General features: G+C 36.8%; 2 protein-coding genes and 1 long non-coding RNA gene across 8 annotated transcripts in view; 2 read left to right on the plus strand and 1 right to left on the minus strand.

Moving 5' to 3' along the window:
* KCNIP2 (potassium voltage-gated channel interacting protein 2) overlaps positions 1-16,249 on the plus strand; it is a 135,311-nt gene extending 119,062 nt beyond the window's left edge. For 3 of the 5 annotated variants that reach the window (XM_087725727.1, XM_087725726.1, XM_014066706.2), the window contains exons 2-8: positions 8,270-8,394; positions 9,987-10,056; positions 11,519-11,589; positions 12,766-12,873; positions 12,981-13,085; positions 13,638-13,700; positions 14,006-16,249. In XM_087725727.1, the coding sequence (XP_087581853.1) occupies positions 8,270-8,394; positions 9,987-10,056; positions 11,519-11,589; positions 12,766-12,873; positions 12,981-13,085; positions 13,638-13,700; positions 14,006-14,053 (590 nt within the window). In that variant the 3' untranslated portion in view covers positions 14,054-16,249. Of the gene's footprint in view, positions 1-3,676; positions 3,984-6,297; positions 6,401-8,269; positions 8,395-9,986; positions 10,057-11,518; positions 11,590-12,765; positions 12,874-12,980; positions 13,086-13,637; positions 13,701-14,005 lie in introns of those variants that run through there. The other 2 variants (XM_087725724.1, XM_087725725.1) reach the window with 2 other exon arrangements.
* LOC106549150 (uncharacterized) lies at positions 215-21,499 on the minus strand. Its single transcript, XR_015698046.1, has 4 exons — positions 16,809-21,499; positions 14,495-14,636; positions 12,752-12,843; positions 215-1,792 (listed from the first exon to the last, which is right to left on the minus strand). It is a non-coding gene; the product is annotated as an uncharacterized LOC106549150 (long non-coding RNA).
* A 501-nt stretch (positions 21,500-22,000) lies between these two features.
* The window catches only part of OGA (O-GlcNAcase), a 41,368-nt gene continuing 39,612 nt past the window's right edge, over positions 22,001-23,756 (plus strand). Inside the window, exon 1 of one of the 2 annotated variants that reach the window (XR_015698047.1) lies at positions 22,001-22,482. Coding sequence is in view for 1 of the 2 variants with exons in the window: in XM_014066731.2 (XP_013922206.2) it covers positions 22,257-22,482 (226 nt within the window). In the remaining variant the exon portion in view is untranslated. The remainder of the gene's footprint in view (positions 22,483-23,756) is intronic. The other variant, XM_014066731.2, reaches the window with a different exon arrangement.

A 23,756-nucleotide genomic window follows, 5' to 3' on the forward strand; every position in this document is an offset into this window, starting at 1 on the left:
GTTTGCTGCCAAGGACCTGTCTATTAATTAAATGCCGTAACTTATCTTTGGCTCGGAGTGTGTGTTGGTGTGGGACGAGGGGGGTCAGAACAAACCTTTATCTTTACTGTAACCATTATAAGCCAAAGACACTTTATTATGATGCAGCAAAAAACTTTTTCCAGATTTTCCCAATGTTTTTCTTTTCTCTACCAATCTATTAATGCAGAGAAAATAGTACAATTGTCACTGCCAGATTATTGAACAACAGATATTTTCACTGCATTTTTTTGACATTGGATGGAGATTAAGAAGGTAAGGTGTAATTACTAAAAGGCAGTTTAGTTTGTTAGTCATCGCTTATAATAGCTGCTGAAAAACTATACAGGTAATTCTTGATTTATGACTAATTGAGTCTGAAATTACAGTCATAGGTAGTTGAAGTTATAAGTCAAGAAATCACTTGACTGAACCATTTTTTTATTTTTGATGGGCATTAAGTGAATGGCATAATCATTAAGTGAATGCCATGGTTGTTAAATGAATCAATTTTCCCCAACATGCGTATTTTTTGCCAGAAACTGAAAGTAAATACCAGAAATCAGCAAAACACATTGCAATTCACATTCATTTGATCACTGCGGACAGTTGTATAAGTACTCAGTTGCCAAGCAACCAGAATGCGATCATAACGACCATGTGTGTTGGGGGGGGGTGTTCATAACATAAAAATAGGTTGTAACTAATTTTGGGGAGGTCTGTCATAACTTTAAATGGTTAAGTGACTGATTATAAGTCAAGGACTACTTCGAGTTCTTTAATAGGCAAGCTGTGAGTATAGGCTAATCACACAAAAACACTAACTTTACACAACTTCTGATAAAAGCTTTTTGTAAATAAACACAAAATGTTGTGTTTTAATAGTTTAGGAAGGCTTCACCACAAACCATGCCATGCAATGCCAGGGATTAATGGTGTCTGGAGTGGTGTCCTTGGATCCCATTGCTCTGAAGGACATTGCCATCTTTGCTACTATCCATAAGCCTCAAACTGGCTAACTCATTGGTGGTCCAAAACCTGACATATTAATAGGAAAAGAGTGGGACTATAGGGCAGATTGAAAATCTGGTGTTATTGATTGTGGCTCTTAAAATGCTGGCATCAATAATTCAGAAGAAAAATTGGCAGGAAACAGAGTAAGTGTGTGCCTAAGTGAGGCTGTGACAAGAGTTGCAGGGAGAAAAGATAAAAGTCCAACTACAAGAAGCTTCCATATAATCAAGTCTACAGTTGATACCAGACAAAAGTCCTGATTGAAATTAACATGGTGATTCTGTGCAGTGGAAGAAGGGGCCCAATTAGAGAGCCAGCTGTGGGATAAAAATATGAATAAAGGTGATAAGAAGCTACCAGTAATAAGGGGATTATCTTCCCCCCTTTACACTTCCCAGCAACTTCCAAAACATCTTGGATAAGGAATGGGAACGCTGGCATATATCTACCACTTGCTGGAGCGATCAGAGGAGGGGCTTCCAGGATCTGCCTTGTTTTTTAAATGCAGCTTTCTTGTTTGGGTTCATGTTCAACATAAATATTGATAATAAGGTTGACTCAGCCTTCCATCCTTCCAAGTTGGGTAAAATGAGGACCCAGATTGTCTTTGGGCAATAGGCTGACTCTGTAAACCATTTAGAGAGGGCTGTAAAGCTTTGTGAAGGGCTATATAAGTCTAAGTGCTATTGCTATATTAGGCACTATGAACCTTCTGAGAATAACTTGATCCACAGTGTGAAGCAGCTTCCTCTTGTAATGCCTGCAATGAAATCCAAATTATAAATTTAGTAAATTTTAGGGTAGACTAAGCTTCTCTTTAAAAGAAAAGTACATACATTTATCAGAAACACCATTGTCAGTTAGTGTGGCATGCCTTTTAGCCATTTTGATGCTTCCTATTTGTTTCATGTCCACTCTTTGGAATCTATTTTCATGGAAAATGAACTAAAATATAAAAAATACCTTTCTCATCTTGTTTTGAAAATGCAGCATATAATTACTGAGAACTCACATACACTTCAAAGAGGAATTTTTACCCATATCAAAAAGCTGCCAAGCCCAGTTGCAAAGAGCCAAAGCAACAATGAGAACTTTAAATGAGATAATGAACACTATACACATTCCAGGTTTGTTCTCATTTGCTTACGCTGAGATTTCAGTTTATTTTAGTCTTATCAGCTTCTTGGCAGTATGTTTGTCTTCTTTGTCTATCACACCTGGGATGAGATGAACAGTTTTGCAAGGGTTCATTTGGGGAACCCCTTGGTGCCACCTACTCTGTATAAGCTGATCGTTACAGCAGCATTAGATGTTTTGTAAAGGTACTGACCAATGTTAGTGATATAACATTCTTTAGGAGTTAAAGTAATATTATACCTTTTTGCCTTTCCAGCAGTGTAAAAATATATAGGCATAGTGCTTTTCACCAGCCATAAGTGGTGTGAAACAGAAGAAACCTAACACTAGAATAAAAGTTAGCACAGAAAAAAAAGAAATACAATTGTAACATAGACAGCAAGAGGCATGAATCCTCATTTAGGTAGGAATGGGATAATGCACTATCATTAGTTTATATTTTCAGGATTGAAGTCATGTGGAAGTTTAAGGGATGTATAAATACTGCAGAAAAACTGGAGTAACTTAACCTCTTCTGTTCCATTGTTTGTAGTGATCTTCACTACACTGTAGTGTTATTCATATGCTTTATGTATTTTAACATGTTCATTTATAGTCATCAGAATAGTCCGTCAGTTAAAAATGTATTTAAAATATAAATACTTAATATAAAAATAAGGGCAATGACAGAAGCAATAAAATAGCAGTATAACTCATAATGAAAAATAAACAATTAAAGCATTTAAGAATCATAGTGTCTTTATCTGGCATTAAAAATAGGTACTAAATTTAGTGTCAATAAATTATAGTCAATTGCTTGGTTGCCATAATGAGTCAACTGAGTAACCTATAAGGCCACACCTCCCGTACAATATGTCTGAATGAAAATGACCAGCAGTTTTGGTACTAGAATTTAGGGTACCACAGAGCAGGTTCCAGAATAGAAAATGCTCGTCTCCTGAATCCCATCAAATATAACGCCCTAAAAGATAAGGGCCCACAATAGGCTTCTGCTAGACCTTGGCAGATGTAATCAGGAAGAGTGGTCCCTCAAATAACCTAACCTAACAACATGAAAGGCTTTAGCACCTTGCATTGGACCCAGAGGCAAACTGGATACTAGTGCAGCTCACAGAGCAGAGGTATAACAAGTGCCATTCCAGGGCCACATGTAACTGTCTGCATCATAGCATTCTGTACCAGCTGAAGCTTCCAGTTACTCTTCAAAGGCAGCCCCATACAACTCCTTATCCAGGAGTTGACCAGAGCATAAGTAATCATAAGCTAAGCCTCCCAATCCAGATATGGGTGCAACTGGGGCGCAACATGAAGTTGTGCAAAGGTCCTCCTAGTCATGACTGTCACCTTGTCTTCAAACAGGAGTCATGAGTTCAGGATGACCTTCAAGTAGACCCCCAAATTGTGCACTGGGTCTGTTTTGAGTATGCAACTCTACTCAGGAGGAAAGATGATATAATCCCCAAATTGGTAGGTCCCAAACCCACAGCCACTCAATTTTGGCAGGGTTCCACTGAAGTCTTCTGTGCCTTATCTAGACTCCTGTCACCGTGACAGGCATCAGGATATGACATCAACAGAATTTCTCAGTTTGCCAGGGGCAGACATGTATAACTGAGTATCATCAGGGAAATGATGATACTTCACCCCATGATGTTGGCTGAGCTTATCCAGTGGTTTCCTATAAATATAAATAGGAATGGAAAGAGCAATGCTCTACAGCACCACACACAGTAGGAGTCGAGAGCAAGCTCTCCCCAATCACCACAGATTGGTGTTGATCCTGGAGAAAGAAGGAAAACCAGCACAATATTACAGTAAATTTAATCCATTCTATTCTTTGAACATATTTTCTGGGGTAAATTACATTTTTATTGGCTGACCTCAGAGGGATTATAATAACTGTTCAGATGGTCATATATCATTAATTAGTTAGAATTCTATCCATTTTTCAAAGCTTAAAGCCGTTTACCTGGGAATTTCCTTTCCTTTTATTCACATAATAGCATTTGAGATACATGGGTTAAGCTAAGAGAAGAGGACTGGCTGAAAATCATCCTGTGAGTTTCCATAGCTAAGGATGGCCTTGAATCTGGGTCTCCTTGGTGCTAATTCACACGTTAGCCACTGTATTACAGTGGCTTTATCACTTTTATAAAGCAAATTCTACTTAGGAAAGAAACTCTTTTCACTATGTTCATTGAAAGTGATACGATTATGGCTTGGAATGTACAGATACTTACATAGCTGTGGTCCTTTTGAAGTTTTATAGTAAAATCTACATTTGGCATCCCAGCTTCCTTTAAGCTGGTGATTAGTTTTTGATATGATCCCATTCATAATATTTTTATAAGTTTACTTTTTAAGAAGGTGAACACAGAATTCAGGTTAGCTGAGAGTTTAAAGTCTATGCCATGAAGCAAGCAATCCTATAATAAGATATAGTAGCATGTATTAGAAAGGGATAATGCCTCCCTCCTACACACTAAATATAAGGGTAACATCAAAACTGAAAATAATCCAAAGGTCCAATCACCAGAGCTAACATTTGTAGCATTACAGGAGACTAAACAAAGGATCAGAGATAGGAAAAATGGCATGAAAGAAGAGGCCAAAGGAAGAACATTCTGCTATTCAAATTCTTTTATTCGGGTTACTGCTAAGAAATGTGGTGGAAATATGTTCACAGCCCAGGATTAGCAAGGATGGACAGATAAAGACATGTGGTAGACTTCTGTTCAAGATAGCAAAGGGATAATTTAGCTCTTGTAGCCATTTCTGAACATTAAAGATATAGTAGCAAAAAAAAAAAGCTCACTAAAGTCATCTCTTTAAGAAGTCCCTACATAAGTTATTAAGCAACTTACAGGAACTCTAACCATGGAACGTGAAACTGGCAGATTCCTATGCAGTACTTTCTAGCTAGAAAATGCCGACCAGAATGAAGCTATATTTGTTTCTGGGCTGATTTATTATTTATTACCCATTTAGAGGTTATTTTCTGGGCAATTTGATCATAAAGCTGTGTGGTCATCAACCGTTGCAAATGCAGCTAAGCTTTCCAGGTGTGTGCTTATAAAAGGGTGACTAATGATGTATATAACTCTGTGTAGGAATCATCTGTCTCTTTCTAGTTAATATCATGAAGAAATCAACCAGTTTAATATGTGCATAAGATCTTAATAAGGATAAAAATGTGTGCATGTGTGAAAGAAAGAGTGACTAGTTTTTAAAGTTATTTCAAGTGCAATTATTATTTGAAGTAGCTGCCAAGAGAGTAGATAATGAACTAATGAAAGCCAGGACAGCAAAAACAAATGAAATGCAGTGCAAGTGGTTTCCTGTACCATTTATTCTTTTGAAATGCATGATCAGTTGCTGCATTCTGTGTTTTTGTTCAAATTAATTACTATGTTCTTTTTAATTTTTGTTTTAAATCTTTTTTACACCTGCTCCATTATATTCCTAACTGCCTTTTAGTATTCTCAGGTGTAGAATTACATTTTAAAACTAAGACCTGCATCAGTATGGACATAAATGCAGTTTTATGCCTCCTTAAAGTACAACACTACAAATGGCAGGAAGAAGTGAATAAGTAAACAAAAAGCCACCTTGCAATTGTTTAATTTTCATGCCTGAGTTGAGAATGTGGCAGGATTCAACTATACTGTTAATTTTATTAACTATCTAGCAGTTATGCAGCACGGCATAATAGTATGTTTCCAAGTATCAATTCCTTGATTCCACAAAATCTGTTAGAATGTACTGCTCTTGGGACGCCCAGATATGAAGTTTTTTTTCATGATGTCACTGCATGCTCAGTAAGACTGTTAAATTGTGACTTCTAAATGCTACTGGGGGAAAAGAGGATACATAAACATCTGTGCTCTTTTCCTTTCTCATCTTTTTACTGTACAATTTCCTACAATCCATTTTGATTGAGAGGAATGATTGTTTTAAATGAGTTTTGCGCTGTAGGATTATTATTTTTTTGCAGCACTGAGATTATGCATGTTTGTCTTCTCTGATTTATTCCATGTTTATTATGACTGACAGTTAGGGAATGATTGGGGTAGATAAAACGATGCCGTGATATGTTAATTCCTTGTGGCGATTGTCATTTTTTTGCAGGCAATCCATCTGGTCATGCTAAAAAAGCCCTGAAGCAGCGGTTCCTCAAGCTGCTCCCCTGCTGCCGCCAACCTAAATCCATCCCCTCAATCAGCGAAAGCAAGTGATACTTTGTGCCTCTTTATGTTCTCTCTGCTGTGACATTATAATATCCAGGAAGAGGGAGAAAGGATTCCCTCTGTACAGAATTTATATAAACCGTTAGATAGCTCTTTTCTTAAAACAAACTTTAGATCAAATATATATTGTAATAATAATGATTTGCTAGTAATACCTAAGATACAAAATGGATACCCAAGGCAGATTTTCTGATTTGAGCCACTAATATTGTACCATTGCTTTGAGGTGGAATTGGGTCTTTGTTACCTGCTACAAGTGCTTACTACTGTGTGCAGAACTATTATGGGCATCAAAGTTGTGTATTTACGGTAATCCTAAACTACTGGCTTATTCTTGCTGTGAGATGGATCCTTTCCTTTGCCTATTTGTAAACCAAGCTTTGTAGACAGGTTTGTTGTGTTATTTATTAATATCATGCCAGATACAAGTTAAGAATGTGCTTAACATCCACATTCAGCAGATTGCTCAACTCACTGCCAGTAATAATAGTTGTATGCTACTGTCAAAGCCTGGCCTATTCTTCCAGGATGTTTTGGTCATTTGTGCAAAGTTTAAATAGTCCAAATGATAAGAAACAAACTGCTCTTCTTTCCACTGTTTTCTGATTTTTAAACACTATTTTATCCTAGCCCATTTGACTCATTAGGGAGCTTTGTAATATATCTACTGTATATGAATTTATCTGCACTCACACATTTTCTTTCCATATATACTGCAAGTAATGTACTGAAGATTGTCTTAAACTGAGAATACAAGGGTTCTTTTGCAATTTTCAATAGCTTATTAAGTTCATTGTTGTGATGGACTAAATATCCTTGAGAATCTCTGTGATTTACAGATGCCAATATGCATAGTGACTGAAGGATAAGCATTAGAGTTCCACAGCTTCAGATTTCTATTTACATATTTGTATTTCAGCCTAGAAAACTGGTGGAGAGAGACAAATATAGCAATGCTTGTATGTTGAGCCTCTAACATTTATTCTCTTGGCTATCATGAATTAGTTAATGGTTTTACTTGCCTTGCAACTAATAAATGATCTATCAGCAATTTAACAAAAAGTCTGAATGTTTTTAATGCCTGAAACTTTCTATCCTTTGTCTTAGACGATTAGACTTTTCACTTTTTTTTTGTTTGCATTAAATCACTAAGAGACCGTTGAGTTTGGTCTTAGTGCAGAGTTGGATAATGCAGGGATATCTTTCAGATGCAACAGCTCTTTGAGTATCCAAGACATATTTGTAGCTTTGCTGCCTGCTCTAAATATTTCTCCCACTTGTTTGTACATTTAGATGCCTTAGGTAGTCTAAGAACATTCCATGTTTTTAATGTGTTTTCTCATCTAATTGAATGTAAATCCCTGAAGTTCTTATTGTACAGGGAAGTGGCAAACATATATTATTTATTTCTTATTCTCATGGATGACAGGATCAGCTATAGCCTCCAGTTGCCATATAAACCTGTCCTGAAATTTATTTTTCTCATTTTGATTCCTTTTAATCATAACAAAGAGGAGAACTTGGTTGATACAGCTCTATTATGAATAGACTAGAAGTCTTCCTCTAGCCTAGGGTGTGATTACTGGGGCTCTGAATTTCTGACTGTGCCTCTATTTTAAGACTGTATCTACCGAGGTTCTGTAGCATATTTGAAGTATGTTCTTCTATTAGAAAATGAAGAAGAGTCATTTAGTCTTACGTTCTGTCAAATATAATGAGCCCTTCTGTGTCAGTGTGAGGATTGGGGGGGAAATCCAGTATTTGCAAGAGGAAAGAAGATGGAGTTATGGGAAGGGAGGAAGGGACTGAGGTTGTGTCTTGCTATACTTCTGAGGTTGTTCTTTTTCCTGCAGACAGCATAGAGGATGAGCTTGAGCTCTCTACGGTTTGTCATCGGCCTGAGGGTCTAGAACAACTACAGGAACAAACTAAGTTCAGCCGCAAAGAGCTACAAGTCTTATACCGAGGCTTCAAGAATGTAAGTTGAGAAGACTCTTCCCTTTGTAGCCAGCATTTCCTTCTGGTTTGATTGCTTTCTTTTCTCCCTTGAGTTGTTTTTTTATTATATGAGCAACTGTAATTATTTATTTGCTATTTATTATAACATTGGTAGATTTCGTATTTACATCCTAAAAACTTGAACAATTCTGCAAGCCTTTTTTTGCAATTAGATATTTTATCTGTATTATCTAACTTAACACCACATTCTCCATATTACTTTCTGTCTGTATTTGGACTCCCAACAAATATATCTTCCCCTCTTTCTGAAGGTCAAACTGCATTCAGCTACTCTTTGTTTTACTTTACCCCCAGTCCCCCACCCCATTATCATCAACATTTGGAGACCTAAAAATAATCATAGTATGCAGGTGCAGAAGGATAATTTTTCTATTTGTAGCATCTCCTTTTCCCTCTTCAGTTTAAAGTAACATAAAAAAACCAACCTCCATTGTTGTCAATTTTGTTTAGATATTTTTCAGAACATGAAGGATGGATTTTACAAAGGGAGTGGCAGCTGAAGGAGGCAGCATAAACCTCCTTGTTCATTTTAGTCAACATAATGCACAGCAGTATAAAGTGAAAAAAACCTGAAGCCTGCTATTTATTTATCGCTTTAAGTTGCTTGAAGACATTATGGAATAGCATAAAATTATACAATTATTATACAAATGGCTTTGTACTATTTTTGTATTATTTTTTCACATAAAGCTGCAGTTACACCACTTTCCTTTGAAATATTTAGTTCCATGTAATTCAATGATCTCCTTTTCTTAATTTCTTCCATGGTATTCTCAAGTCTTCTGCAGTTCCAAAAGCATACATATTCTTTCTATCCTATCTATTCAAAGTCCAACTTTTGCTTTCATAGAGTATCACAGGGAAAACCTGTTTCCACACAATTCTGAATTTTGTAGGTATAAACATAATGCAGCCTCTAAATATTTATTTCAAGCTTTCATTGCAATCCTACCAAGTTTGAGAGCCAGTTTGCTGTTGTGATTGAGACATCAGGCTAAAAACTGGCAGAATCTAACTTTTAATCCCACTTTAGGCATGAAGCTAGCTGGGTGACTGAGACAGTTATCCTCTCTCAAACCTAAGGTGGCAGCAATGGCAAAATTCTGAATCTGGACAAGAAAACTGCAAGGATTTGTCCAGGTAGCCATCAAGTGTCAAAACTGACTCAAAGGGACAAAACAAACAAACAAACAAAAATCAAATCTTCATGGTTATCCTACCAAATGCTAGTCTGCAGCATATTTCTTGACTGCTGGGTCCTTTGCTGTTTATAGATGATCCTGAAATATAGCAGCTATCCCCCACTTCAACAACTTCATTGTCAATGCTAAGGTTGGTTGCTACACTTGTGACCCTTAGTTTGACCTTCCCATTTGTTCTCTGCCAACACCCTAGGAGATAACTAATCAAAAGGAAAGAATTCCTCTTTCTGTTATTGTTTGATGGAGAAACTAAAATCAGTTTCTCACAGATTACAATGCATGCCACATCTGGGATATTGTAGGTTAGCAATTCCAACTGGTGAACAATGTACACTTTTCTATTTGGTAGGAATGCCCTAGTGGGATCGTTAATGAAGAGAGTTTCAAACAGATCTACTCACAATTCTTCCCACAGGGAGGTAAGTCCTTCATCAAAAGAGCTAATATTTTGGAAAAGTTGCAAAGCTGGGAAGGAGAGTAAACTGGCAGTTGTTGGAAATAAAAGAGAATGAGAGACTTTTCATCCTCATTATAGCTTCCTTATCTTCATTGCCATATATCCCTAGAATCATCCTCTGTTTCCCTCACAGGACAAACATAAAGTAAAAAATGTGAATACTGTTCATTGGATCATATATCAAAGGAATAGTAACTGTTGTCAAGTCAACTGTGGCACTTTTAAATACAGCCACTTTCTTTGCCTGATTTTAAATGGACATTTTCCTTATTTAAAAGATATACATGTTCAACTCATATAATGACTTCGGAGAGTGTATATCACATATAAACCAAACAAGCAACAATTACAGGCAAGAAACCATACAGAATTATGTTATCTATAAACAATGTATCAGATAACATCAAGTTAGTGGCAGCCAAACACACTCCACCTCCAGAAGACAGGTTCATTAATCATCCTGACTCAATAATTGGGGCAGAAAGCAGGTTTTAAAAGCTTTCTGGGAGGCCAACTGTTTGGGCCATTTTAATCTCAGAGGAAGGAGATCATTTCAAGGGGCAGACAATGCCACAGAACAGGCACAACTTCTAGATCCCAATAGATAACACTGCCTCAGGGAAAGGATCTGGAGCTTGCCCGACATGTGAAAGTGGATGGGATGGGCATAAATGTTTAAAACCCAGTGATCCTGAAAATAACCTGGCCCTGGGCTTTGTTTTGAAATCAACTTCATTGCTACGTATCACAGAACAATTCTGTAAAAGTGATACACTAAAATTTTGCCATAGTTAGATGTTTTATTCACCTCTTCTAACTTACCTTTAATTAAAAGAAATTTAGTATGCCAGTTCTAACCTGGCATAACTATTGATCCATATTTTAAAAATGAGGGCCTTAAGGTGCAAAATTATTCTTGGAATACTGTATTCTCGGTTCTAATGGAGTATAACCAGAATAGCAATGAAATTTTCAGCCACTGCTTTGGGAACCTTCTAGTGGTGCCCTTATACTCTTTCTATAGATGTCCTTTCTGGCATGATAAAGATAGTACACTATATTGCGTGGCTCTCTCAATTAGTTTCATAGAAAGTGAAATAGCAGAATGCTACATTGGTTGCTGATACAGTTTTAATAGTACCGTTTCACTGTTGCTCACTTGTTGCTAAAACTATTCTTAATTTGATATGTATTTGTATTAATACATTCCCTTGTGAATACAAAAGAGGAGGAGAAATGTTGAAATAACTATATCTTTTGTAACTAAGAATGAGAGATTATCATGTTATGGCATCTAAAATTTCAAAAAAGTTGCAGCTTAGCTATTTTCTCTAATAGTTTCCTAATAACCAAATGATTCAACAAAATCAGCTAAAATATGTATACACTGTAGTTCTTACTATGTTTGACATATCTGTTTTTAGATTCTAGTACATATGCAACTTTTCTTTTCAACGCATTTGATACTGACCACGATGGCTCCGTCAGTTTTGAGGTAAGATTCCCTATACTTATTTATTTATATGTGAGCCCCTATAAAATTATCCGGGCAAACTACAGACTAAAAGCAAAAGTATCTACACTTATTTATTATGAATTTGTTTATTTATTTTTCTATGGCTGCCCATCTCACCATGGTGACTTTGGGCAGCCAACAGCAATTAAAAAACAAAAATAATAAAAATAAAACAAAATGAAATACATAACTGTCAGGGGAAAAAAATTAAAAATGCCAATAAAATAACCATCTCACAGGCTCTGAAATACTCCATGACTGGGAACACAACCACTTCTTCAAGGTTTTTACAAAACCCAGCAAGGTTGGGGCCAATCTATTCTTCTAGCAGAATGATGTTCCAAAAGGGATGTGTTATAATAGAAAAGGTTCGTTTCCTGGGTCTTGCAAGATGACACTCCTTAATTGATAGGACCATAGCATGTCTCTTCTGCTGGATCCGATTAGGCAGGTAGAAGTTATGCCTAAGGATAAATGTATTCTGCAGAGTAATTAATATTTTTGAAGAAATTTTATATATCTTACCAGTTATATCCAGGGCTCTTGTAGGCAAATTAAAACATAAATAACAGAAATTTGCAAAAAAAAGCAGTAACCTCCCTTTAACCTCACTCCAAAAAGATTAGTGAATATTTTTTTAACTCTACTGCTGATGAAAGTACTTTGCCTTCCAGGAATGTTGTGTTCAAATAAATACCATGTCTACCGTTAGAATTTTTTTTAAGGAATATATGCTTCTGTATTCTAATTTTGAACCATGCCATTCAACTAATCATTGAATAATAGGCCATCTGCTGGTACTAACAGAATCTGTATTTCTGTGCTTCAGGGTTTAACAGATGACAGAATGCATATTTAAAAATATGACAATACAAGAACAGGATAAAAACTATGCTAAAGATTTCCAGCAATTCTAATTAAAGGAAAGGTTGAAAATAATTGCCCATAGCTGTGTTATATGTTTTAAACTACTGAATCTTGAGCAGTTGTATCTTCATCTGAATATTCTTCTCTAAGGAAACCATGAATGGATACAATTTATCAACTTTTTACTGTAGTCACTGGATCTATGTTACATTCCTGTAGTATATATCAGAGCTGCAGTAGTGCTTAGAATGTATTTCATCCTTTTTTTCATCACCTTGTCTCTTGCAGGATTTTGTAGCTGGTTTATCCATTATTCTCCGTGGCACTGTAGATGATCGGCTCAGTTGGGCCTTCAATCTCTATGATCTGAACAAAGATGGCTGTATCACCAAAGAGGTACAGACAGTAGCAGGGCCAGATGATGAGGAACTTTGCTAAATCCGCTTAAGTAAGAATCCACTGGCGACATTGGCTAATAATTCTTTCTGTGTTTTGACTTTCAGGAAATGTTGGATATAATGAAATCCATTTACGACATGATGGGCAAGTACACTTATCCAGCCATGAGAGAAGATGCACCCCAGGAACATGTGGAAAATTTTTTCCAGGTAAGCTTAGTATCAGAATATTTCCAATTAATATCCTGTACTTTACCTGTGAAAACTTTTTCATGGTCAAGAATATGTATTTTTTGTCTGCTTTTGGGGAAGGCAAAGCCTTCCTCTTCATACTTTTCCCTTTCCTTTTGATTCCTTCAGTTTTAGTACTGACCATAGTATAATTCTATAATTATGTTCACAAACTTTTTAAGCAACTCAATTGCTTCTATCTCCTTAAATCAGTTGTGTCCAATCTTGGTAATTTTAAGATTTATGGCTCAAGTACCATGCTGTTTGGGAATTCTGAGAAATTCTAGTAGTTGAAGTTCACAAATCTCAAAATTCTGAAGCTTTTTCTGGCTTAAATACTTTTAAAATAGTAAATGAGATATAAAGCCATTTTCTACTGGTGGGGCTTTTCAGATCATAGACATATTGCCAGACCAGCTGCCTCTAGGCTGGTGATATGTTGAGTTCAGATATTATAGGGTGTTTCTCTACGTCTGAAGGTCCTCCTAGGAAACTAATCTGTTTCTTCTTCAATTTTCATTTACATTTCAGAAAATGGATCGGAACAGAGATGGTGTGGTGACCATTGATGAATTCATTGAATCCTGTCAGAAGGTAACACCATTGTCCTCCTGGCATTTTAGTTCTTTATAGCAGTGAATAAGGAAAAAGTGCATAGCCAGTCCTATTTGCTCTATAGATGAGAACTTTTTATCACCACTATCAGTGAGATCAAGATGTGATATTTCACTACTGGCTCTGGATTTATATTAATATTAATATTATTGTGACACAATTGGAGGAGTACTCCAGAGCAGGTTGTGAGGAGAGAGCTAAAAGAATATTTTTAGTAATAGTAAGCTATACCTTTTTAATTTCCCATGTTTTCTAAGGCCTTGATTTCATCTTTTCTCTGGCAGGATGAAAACATCATGAGTTCCATGAAGCTTTTTGACAATGTGATCTAGCTGACCACATCTGGAGCCAAGACCATCATATACACACCAGGGCTTCTCTCCTTGGTGTATCCTGAGGCACTCTTCCCTTGGCTGCATGGACAAAGCAGGCCCATTTTGTGGAGACAATCCTCATGTACTCAAGATCCAACTGGGGTGGGATGGGGAATCCCCTACAAGGGGAATGAAATGGGAGTCTTTGTCTAGATTCAATAAGGATAGGCAAGGTGTGTGTCCTAGAATTTACAAACTCTTATTCTGGGAAATTAACTACAAAATGAATTGTCGCCTCCCCACAAAAACTGCACTGACTGTTCACTATATAATGTGCTTTTCCTTAAGACTTCTCAAAATCACGGCAACCCCATGATCCTGCATTAGGGCTTTCACACCCTCAAATGGCAATGTAAGCATCATTTAAAAAAAAAAAACCTATTGTAAATGCACTCTTACCTTCAAGGAAGGGAGTCGATCTGATCTGCACCAAGGTTCTCATAGCACATGGAGTATTATTCTGATGTTTCCAACAAGTGGAGGCAATATTTTTCAGTCTTAAGCTATCCTGCAGTTCTGCTGTTACATTCAACGAAGAAAACTGCAGAAGAATGGTATTTTGTTTTGAAAATTCTTTTGTTTGCATCCACTCAAAAAACGTGCGGGTACTTTGTATCACTCCAGACCAAAGTGGAAAAGAACCATTCACTTTTTTTTAGAAATCAGGAGATAAAATTAAAAATTAAAAATTATGTTTGGATTGCTATTCAGAGAAAAAGTATTTAAGCAAATAATTGGGTCAAAGATTTTCACTGCTCCCTGTCTTAGTAAATAACGTGCAAACAGAAGTAGAAATAGAAATCTACTTAATGGAAATATTTAGGTCAGAATGCAATCTAAACCTGTTTCTATGTGGCCTCACTGGATGTCTCTCCAGATGATGTTGTTATGATCTTATTATTAATTACTTTATGCAGCTAGATACACAACAGAAGTACCAACAGCTCCAGCATCCTTAAATGAAAAACAAAGAGATCAGCTAAAAGTTTTGGATAGCAATATGCTTAATGCCATGGTAATATCTACGTGTGAGGGCTCTGGGCTCTTGTGGCATTAGGGCAGAATTCAACATTGTGCCTTGTCTTTGAATTATATGTATAGGCAGATTACAAGCAGAAGTATTGTTGGATGGAAGGGGCACCATATGAGAGAAGTAGGAAAAAACATATATGGGAAAACAGAGGGAGATATACCTGGCTGTTCCTTTTCTGTGCCAACAATCTCCTTTTTCTGCAAAGGAACTTTACCTTAACACTTGCAAAATGCTATTTCCGTGATTTTGTCTGCTGGTTTTGTTACTATAGCATTACCATGATAAACAGCCTATGGGCCCTTCGGTTGTCAAAGCATTACAAACAACGAACAACTTCAGAGCATGCTTGCTCCAAGGACATGCCAGGTTCTATACAGAATATAACAGCAACAAGGGCAGGTTGAATAGGCACAATAGGGATGCAGTAAAAAGATAGTAATGGGGATGTGCTAGGCTAGGGAAATCATTAGTAGCGGAACAAGTGATAAAAAATGTAGGTCATTTATAAAACACTTTGAAAAAAAGTGAAGCCTTTTTTCTATCTGAAAAAGGAAGTGAAGCAGTATAGTGTAAAAAAAAAAACAGGAAAGAGGAGAAACTTAACACTGAATACATTGACAACAGTCAATTTAAGGGAAAATGTAATATGGCAAGAGATGAGACCATTTTGGACATTCTTAATAGATTGGAGGAAAGATCCCCCGCAGGAGAAAATGAAGTAATGAAGATATTAAACTGAATCAAGAAGAGAGTAATAGTTAAATAGATAGGCTTTGTTATTTAAATTCAAAAGAAAACAAGCAGCAAACATGAAAATTCTAACAGAGGCAAAGCTGAATCATAACAGACAAAGAAGATACCAAAGTATAGTTATCACTATATACTACCTTCCTCAAAAATGATGCCCACAAATTGACTGGCTATTAGACATCTAAAAAAATTGTTTTGGACAATATACTGTTGTATCTCAAGAAACTCTGCAGAAATATTACAACAGTAGCTTTTAAGAACTCCCCATCAAGCATGGTCATGTTATAGAAGTTGCAGTATTAATAACTGAAAAGCATCAGATTGGGAAGATGCAAAGGTAATATTTAATAAATGGCTTTTTTTCACCTTAACTCCACTGAAATAAATGGTTTGTTCTAATACACAAATATTACCTTTAATCCACATTTCTTTTTTAATGGCAGACTCCTCCAGTATTTCCTCTTAATAACCAGCCCTGATAACTTCTGATGTTTCTTTTTCAATTTCAGTTTCCCCCTCCCCCCAGCTATTAATAATCATTATGGTACCTGGTCACACAAAGCAAACTCCAGGGATTTCTGTAGGAACTGCAAGAGGAATAAATATTTCAGGACTCCAAAAGAAGTGCAGGAAATATTGGATTGAGTCTAGAAAAGGAATAGGCTGGCTCAGGATTTATTAGCTATGCAAACAGACTGCCATGCGCATTGGAGCCACATATGGCTCTTCCCTTATTGAGATTATTTTACATTTTGCTAGTCCATTACACCATCATATGTAAATTATTAAGGATCACTGGAATCTAGTTCTGTAGACGGAGTTCAGTATCACCCATTAAGATGTTTTATTTTAATTTTTTTCAAAGAAACATTTTCTTAATATTTTGTAATTTTCTCTTTTGTTTGATATAAAAAAATCTATTCTACTTACAATATTTTCTTAAGTTTCCATACTTCATTTCTGCAATCTCCTTCAATACTTCTGTTGGACTAACCTCAGATGAAAGTCGGTTCAATGTTCTTTAATTCTCAAAAGCACAAAATAGTAGCAAGGGAGAGAAAAAAAATCACTTCAGTTCCCTGACCATCTCCAATGGCCACTCAGGTCAGCCAAAAGAATTGGTATTGCCTTACTAAGAGCTGTTTATTATTCTCTAATTTTCCTTACAATAGTTGCCTAAAGAGATATGTGCTATAATTGGTATATGATGTCATGGGGATTAGCTGGTTCTATAGTGGCCATTCAATTTAACATGCACAGCATATTACAATTAGGTTTTCCATACTGATAGGAAGAGAAATGTCTTGCTGTGATATGGAAGCTCAACACAGCACAGCATGGGGGGGAAGCTACACTTTATATTTCATGATTAATATGGAGAAATGCCACATAGTGGCAAGATATTTAAATTGGTGCTGATAAATCTCTGGCATTTGAATTAGAGGAATTCCTCAACCAAGATGGATAGAAATATGACTGCTGTGTATCATTGTTATATTATTATCAAAATAATTTATTTTTATTTTGCCTAACTGGAATATATTTCTTATTCAAAAGCATGTAGGCTTGCCAATACTTATATAGCCCAATCTGCCATCCAAACCATTGCAGTCTTGCCTTTTTAATCAGCAGAAGACATTTTCCCACTCCCAAGTAAATAGTTATCATATCATTGTAATATTGATTCTTTGGAACTAAGAACAACACAAGTATTTACTCACAATACTTTTTTTGTTGCTGCTCTATAGACAGGAATCTTGGCAGACTGAAATACAATCTGCATAATGATTAAATATACCCTATGAAAAGTTATGGAGGTTCCACTCTGGCCCTCTTCCTGCATAGCAAAGATTCCAGAATGATTTGCTCCTTGGGAAAGATCCCCTTCCCTCCTGCAAGCCTGCACCACATTCTACCACAACATCTCACTTATAGGAGAGAAGGGAAATGAAGAAATGTGCATTGTGATGTCATAATGTAAATGCCACATTTTATTTGTGTCAGATATTGAACCTTAAGCGCTGTACACAATTGCCACCTAGAGTTGCCATGTGTGAAATAGGTGGCTATATAAATCTGTTAAATAAATAAATGAAATATTTGCAACATTTATGTGATGACACCATTATGCACCTATCATCATTTTGGCATCATCAGAGTTTGTTGCACATAGAGGTGAACTCATTCCTCTATTTTCTCTTAATTTAGATGCAATTTTAGATCTATGGGAAGTTATCCTGGGAGCAAATAAGGAATTCCTCATCAATTTTCTAATCACAAAGAACTACAGATCTTTTGCCATCAGGTTAAAATAAGGGCTTCTATCCCCATTTGAGGAAGCAATTCTCCATGCAAGGGTATTTCACATTTGAAAATAGTGTCTTAGGCTACATATAAAATTTCAGTGAATGCAAATTGTCTTCCTAATATCCAGTAAAGTAAATTTTCACAATTATGGATAATACAATTTATGAATTTACTCATGATCACTTCTGCAATGCATGTTTATGGGTAAAGTGAGAGTTTCAACTTGCTTTAGAGATTATGACTACATAAACTAATTCTTTTATAAAACATGGTCGTGTGCCCTTCTCATTTGGCAATACATTTGCTATTTTCCCATCATATTGACCTGATTTGGTTCATAAATTGACTCTGCAAACCTACAAAATTCCTTCTGAATTCTTATCATTGCCAATCAGCAATCCATTAATTAGACAGGGATGATAGGATTGATAGCTCAATACAGCGGGAGGGATTAGTTTGCAAAATTCAATTTGGTTCAATATGTCTCCATATTATTTACTGATAATTGCAATTACAGTATGCTTTTGAGTAGATGGTAAATACATGTGTGGGACTATATTCAGTTCTGGAAGTTGGAGACTGATAATTCTGTTGACTGCTCTTTACTCACATACTAGCTGCTTCCTTCTACCTGTCTGTCATTACAATCAGTAGTGGGACCAAGCAGCCTAATTCCACTGCACAAGCTCTGCTATCAGCTTTGCATTTTCATCTGTATATATTTTGTAAAATAACAATCAGATATAACAATAAATGCACACGTAATGGCTATGCACAAACACCATAGCCTCTGCTATTGTTTGCTTTGCTATATTCTTTTCACAATGAGTTTTTGAGATATATGTCCTTCAAAGGGAATATATACTGTACTCTTCCCTATTTTCTCTTTCGTATCTCTTCTGCCTTGGTTCATCTCCATGTTTCACTATAAGGTCGTGAGATTTTCTAACAAAAATTCCACCTAAAACCTGCTTTTAAAAGTATAGCACAATGCATTATAATCAGTTTTACAGATTCTATCTAAACTTGTTTTAAAAACCATTTGGTTGTATTTATAGTTCTCTTTGCCCTTCGGCAGGGAGTACGTAACTGTTTTAATATTAGATTCTGATTCTTTTGACAAGTGAAACTTCTGGTTCCCCAAATTAGAAGCTAATAGGTTCTAACTATATTTTTTATTGGAATACTGCTATCACAACCATAATTAGAACGTATCTAATATATGATGAAACACAGATTCATTTTGTACTTTTAGACATTATCAGTTCAGGTATAATCAATCTCACAATTTTTCTGCAGAAAGAGTAAATATTTAGTTTCAAAACATCTCAATGCAGCATCTACATTTTTCTAGGTAAACATCCTATGTCAACTTATGAAAATATACATATGATCTCTATAACAAACATGTGGAAAGTATGCAACCACAACTTCTTTTTTCCTTTTTGCCAGGGCTCATTAAAAGATGTGAAATTTTATTTCATATTACAATTCAATATTTCATTATTTTACTTCCTATGCATTAAATCCCAAATGCATAAATCATGCAGATGCTTAAGTTTCATGATTCTTTTCCTCTAATAAACTATGATCTATTTTATTTCCTTTAAAAGTACATTTACAGTACATTTTTGTGAAATATGTTGGTAGTGTTGGGTTTTATCTAATCAAATTGCTAAAACTTACTATGTTCTGTTGCCTTTTGAAGTACCTCTAAACAATTTCTGAATTTGAATGTTTTTTTTTAAATTTATACTCTGACAATCCTCTAGAAACTCAGGACAGAATACATGATATGATTAAATTTCTCATGCTGCAAATACATTTTACTTTTACAGCACTATGAAGTAGATTAGACGGACTCAAGGTAAGATATCCAAGCAGCTTCATGGCAATCTGAAGAATTCTCTAATAAGTATCCAAAAACAAATAAGATGCAAGTTCTTGGTAGTATAATATCAAAATCAAAGAATGCAAAAACGAAATAGCTATGCTGTCACAAGCTGGTAAAATTTCTGTTGATCTAAGAATTAACAAGTCACTTCTATTTTCAAAACTACAACACATAAATCTGTACTCTGGAGTTATTCGACTGCAATCCTAGGGATCTAGGAGAAGATAGACTATTTCTATTTTCCTTTTCAGAACTGGAAAATAAGTGCCAGTCTAGACTCTAGAAGGAAAAAAATCAACTTTTCCAGCTAAATTTTATATAAATTATATAGGATGCACTCTGCAACTGCTGAAGTGAACTACAGCTCACAAAAGTTTATGCCTTTTAATAAAATATATTAGTTGGAAAAAATGCTTACTAGATTCCAGTTTTTTTTAAACCTGTTCTGAATTCTCAACCTTGAAAAGTCAAAGAGTTGCACAAAATTCACAAAAGAGTTGAATTTAGGTGGGGAACATGGAGACCCAGGAGTCCAAAGCCACTCACTCAATGTAAGTAATTTGCAAGAAAATAGCAGCCAATCTTGGAGGATTTCTTTCTAAATTAAGGCAATGGCATATTACCTCCAGATTACCAATCTTCCAAGCAGTTTTTCCAAGGATTGATTTCTCTCCCCCCCCCCTCAATTGTAATATATCATCAGTACTTAATATTGGACAATATTTATTTTACTTAAAAGCATTTGTATCCCTGCACCATTGAACCTTGGTAACTCTATAAAATTACTATATATCTACATACTATAAACAGTATCAAGGCTATTTTACCATTCTCGCTATTTATTTGTATCTCACTATTGTTTTTATAAATAACTCGAGTTGGCGAAAATATCCAACATACTTTCCAATCCACATATCCAAGGATCATCAAATTAGAATTAAATTAACTAGATTGGTATGGTTGTTACTAATTAAATCCTCGATTCTCTCCTCGTTCCTCCTAATCCACCCAAAGCACTATGGTTTTTATCAGCATTGCCCTTTCTCTCGCGCAAGGAAACTCGGGGGTTTGTCTGCGTAGTCGGCAGAGAAAAACATGACAGAAGGCCATTGCGAAAATGCCAGAAACATCCTGATTTTTTAACGGTCGAGCTAGAGTCGGAGTCGGAAAGCTTACATTTTTCCGGCTTCGACAGGAATAAAAGATAATATATTTGGACAGCCCATTTATACTGGAGAGGAAAGCCTTTCGCCGAAAATTTGAAACAGGGATATAATTGAATAAGCGAAACAAATTAACGCCCCTTTCCAGGCTTTGGGACAGGATTTTTTAAAGGCTTAAAACACGGCAACCGGAAAGCTTTCTGGTTTACAGGTAAAACACAACATTTCTAGTACGTATTGCTGAGTTATTTCATTTTTTTTAAATCTTGTGGGTTAAACGGTCGAAGGAATGCAATATTTTCCTTAGGCGCCGTCAATGTTGCTCAGCAACCAGACACAAAGTATGTACTGTAAGTAACGCCTCCTCCTCCTCCTCCTCCTCCTCAACCGCAAGGAAACCAAAGTAACGCGGAACGACAGCGCTGAACTTTTCGGCCTGCACAGGACTCCGCCCCCTTGCACATTATTAGCCTAAACAAAATTACACTCCCTTTCGCGCTTTAAATTCTGCGCTTGCGCTTTAACGCCGGCGACTTTGTTTATTTTCCTTCTCACTTGCGCCGTACCGTCCCCGGAGTCTGTCCGCTAACCACGCATGCGCTGTAACGCCTCGCTGCGAAGCCAACGCCTGTCACATGCGCAGTACAGCGAAGCTTCATTTTTCGCGCGTGCGTACAGGCGCGTCCCTGCGCCTCTGACCCTGTTAAGCATGCGCAGTTAGTAGCCTGCGAACCCCTCACGCCTGCGCTGTAAGGTTTTCCCGTCAGTTCTGCCCCCACCCTTCCAACAGTCCGTTCGTTCTCTTGAAGCCAGTGTTGTGCGTGAGTGCTTCGTTCGCCATCCGTGTCTCTGGCTGGCGCGCGGAAGGAAGAGAGGTGGAGCTGCACGTGCTCAGCAACCGCGGCCCCGGTTGGAAATCGAGGTTGCGGAGCGGTTGGTTCCGGCTTAGACCAGTTGGGGCTGGTTTTCTCCGCGCAAGCGCAGCCTACCCTGGTTAGAGTGCAGGGAAGGGCGATGGCGGCGGACGGGAGCCCCGGAGTGGACCTGGCTGGGATGGTGGCCGAGACGCGGGGGGAACCTCCGGGCACCTCCCTTCCTACTTCTACGACCGTTTCCTCGCCCCGAAGTGAATCGCCCCCGACAAGACCGGACCCCTCGGGCCCAGAAGCGGTTCCCGAGAGTGGCTCCGGGGCTGTGGGCAATGCGGGAGCCCGGCGGTTCCTCTGCGGCGTTGTGGAAGGTAATGGCAGAGAGGTCGGACCCGGGAGGGACCCGGGGCTGGTCACCAGAAAGGGCGCTGAAAAAGAGGAGCCGCCATTCGAACAAAGCGTTGCTTCCCCCGCCTTCCTTACTCTTCACCTCTTTGTGTAGCAGCGCCTGACTCCGCCCTAGCAGTAAAAACTGGCGGCGGCGGGGGAGGTTTTAACTTGGCTCCTTTCTCTCCCCCGCCCCACAGTTTCAATTGATTGCTTTCTGTGAACTTGGCCGAAGCCCGATGATTGACATGCCATCGGGCGTGAAATGAAGCCTTTAAAAGAAGAGTCACAGATTGAATTGCTTGCGAAGCGCTTTTTGTGTACAAGCTGGGGTTTCGTTTTTTGTTTTGTTTTTTCTTTTAGAAAAAAGGTTACAGCAATATAGATCAGTTATGTTAGTGATCATATTAAACTTCTAGGTTAGTTTCCAAAGTTAATGTTGGGTGCATGGATGAAAACGCAAAATAATATAGAGGTAGGTGCGTCCTCTGAAGATTATTTGAGCTGCAAACTTTCTGGGAATATTTAGCAGATTGTTCCCACTAGGCTATAGTGTTAACTACATCTAATAAACATGGTTGATGCAGGTAGATTTGTGCTCTCCCATGATGGCCTATGAGACCTGATATAAAATCTTAGATAATAACTGCTCATTCTCTCAGACTTTTTCTTAAGCAAAAGTGATGAATAATCTTCTTTGTGTTTGTTTTAACCAATTGCTAAAAATACTAAGATTTTCTTATTTTAATTCTAATATGTATGTTGTATTGATATTTTGTTATCTTTGGTATTTGTTTTTTCTGTACATTGAAAGCAATGACTATTTTTAAAATGATAATCTCAAGGTGCTTTCATTGGATATGTGAAATACATAATTGGTATTTTAATATTAAAGGTCCATGTGATATAATTACTAGAATTACTCTTGCTTACAAAAATAGACTACTGCAGATTTAGGAAATATTTTTGGGTAGATACTGTACTATTTTCTATTCTAGAGTGAGTCTAAAACATTTAGCTAAGGATATCATTCAAATCTTGGATTGGTTTTCTTTCTACCCACATAGTAACCATATTGGTTGCAGTTACAGTTTGTTTTATTGGTTTGCGCTATAGCAGAATATTTATATCAAAACAGAGAAAAGCAGTGCTATATAAAGATGAAAAATAAGCTTGTGTTCAATTATTGTAATATGGTTAATATGGAGGAAGATGCATCTAGGTTAATAATAGCTTTGTGCAATATTCAGGAATAATA

Source organism: Thamnophis sirtalis, unplaced genomic scaffold, assembly GCF_051295495.1.
Source record: "Thamnophis sirtalis isolate CommonGarterSnake01/CBP01778 unplaced genomic scaffold, rThaSir2_p1.2 scaffold_11, whole genome shotgun sequence".
Classification (NCBI taxonomy): Eukaryota; Metazoa; Chordata; class Lepidosauria; order Squamata; family Natricidae; genus Thamnophis; species Thamnophis sirtalis.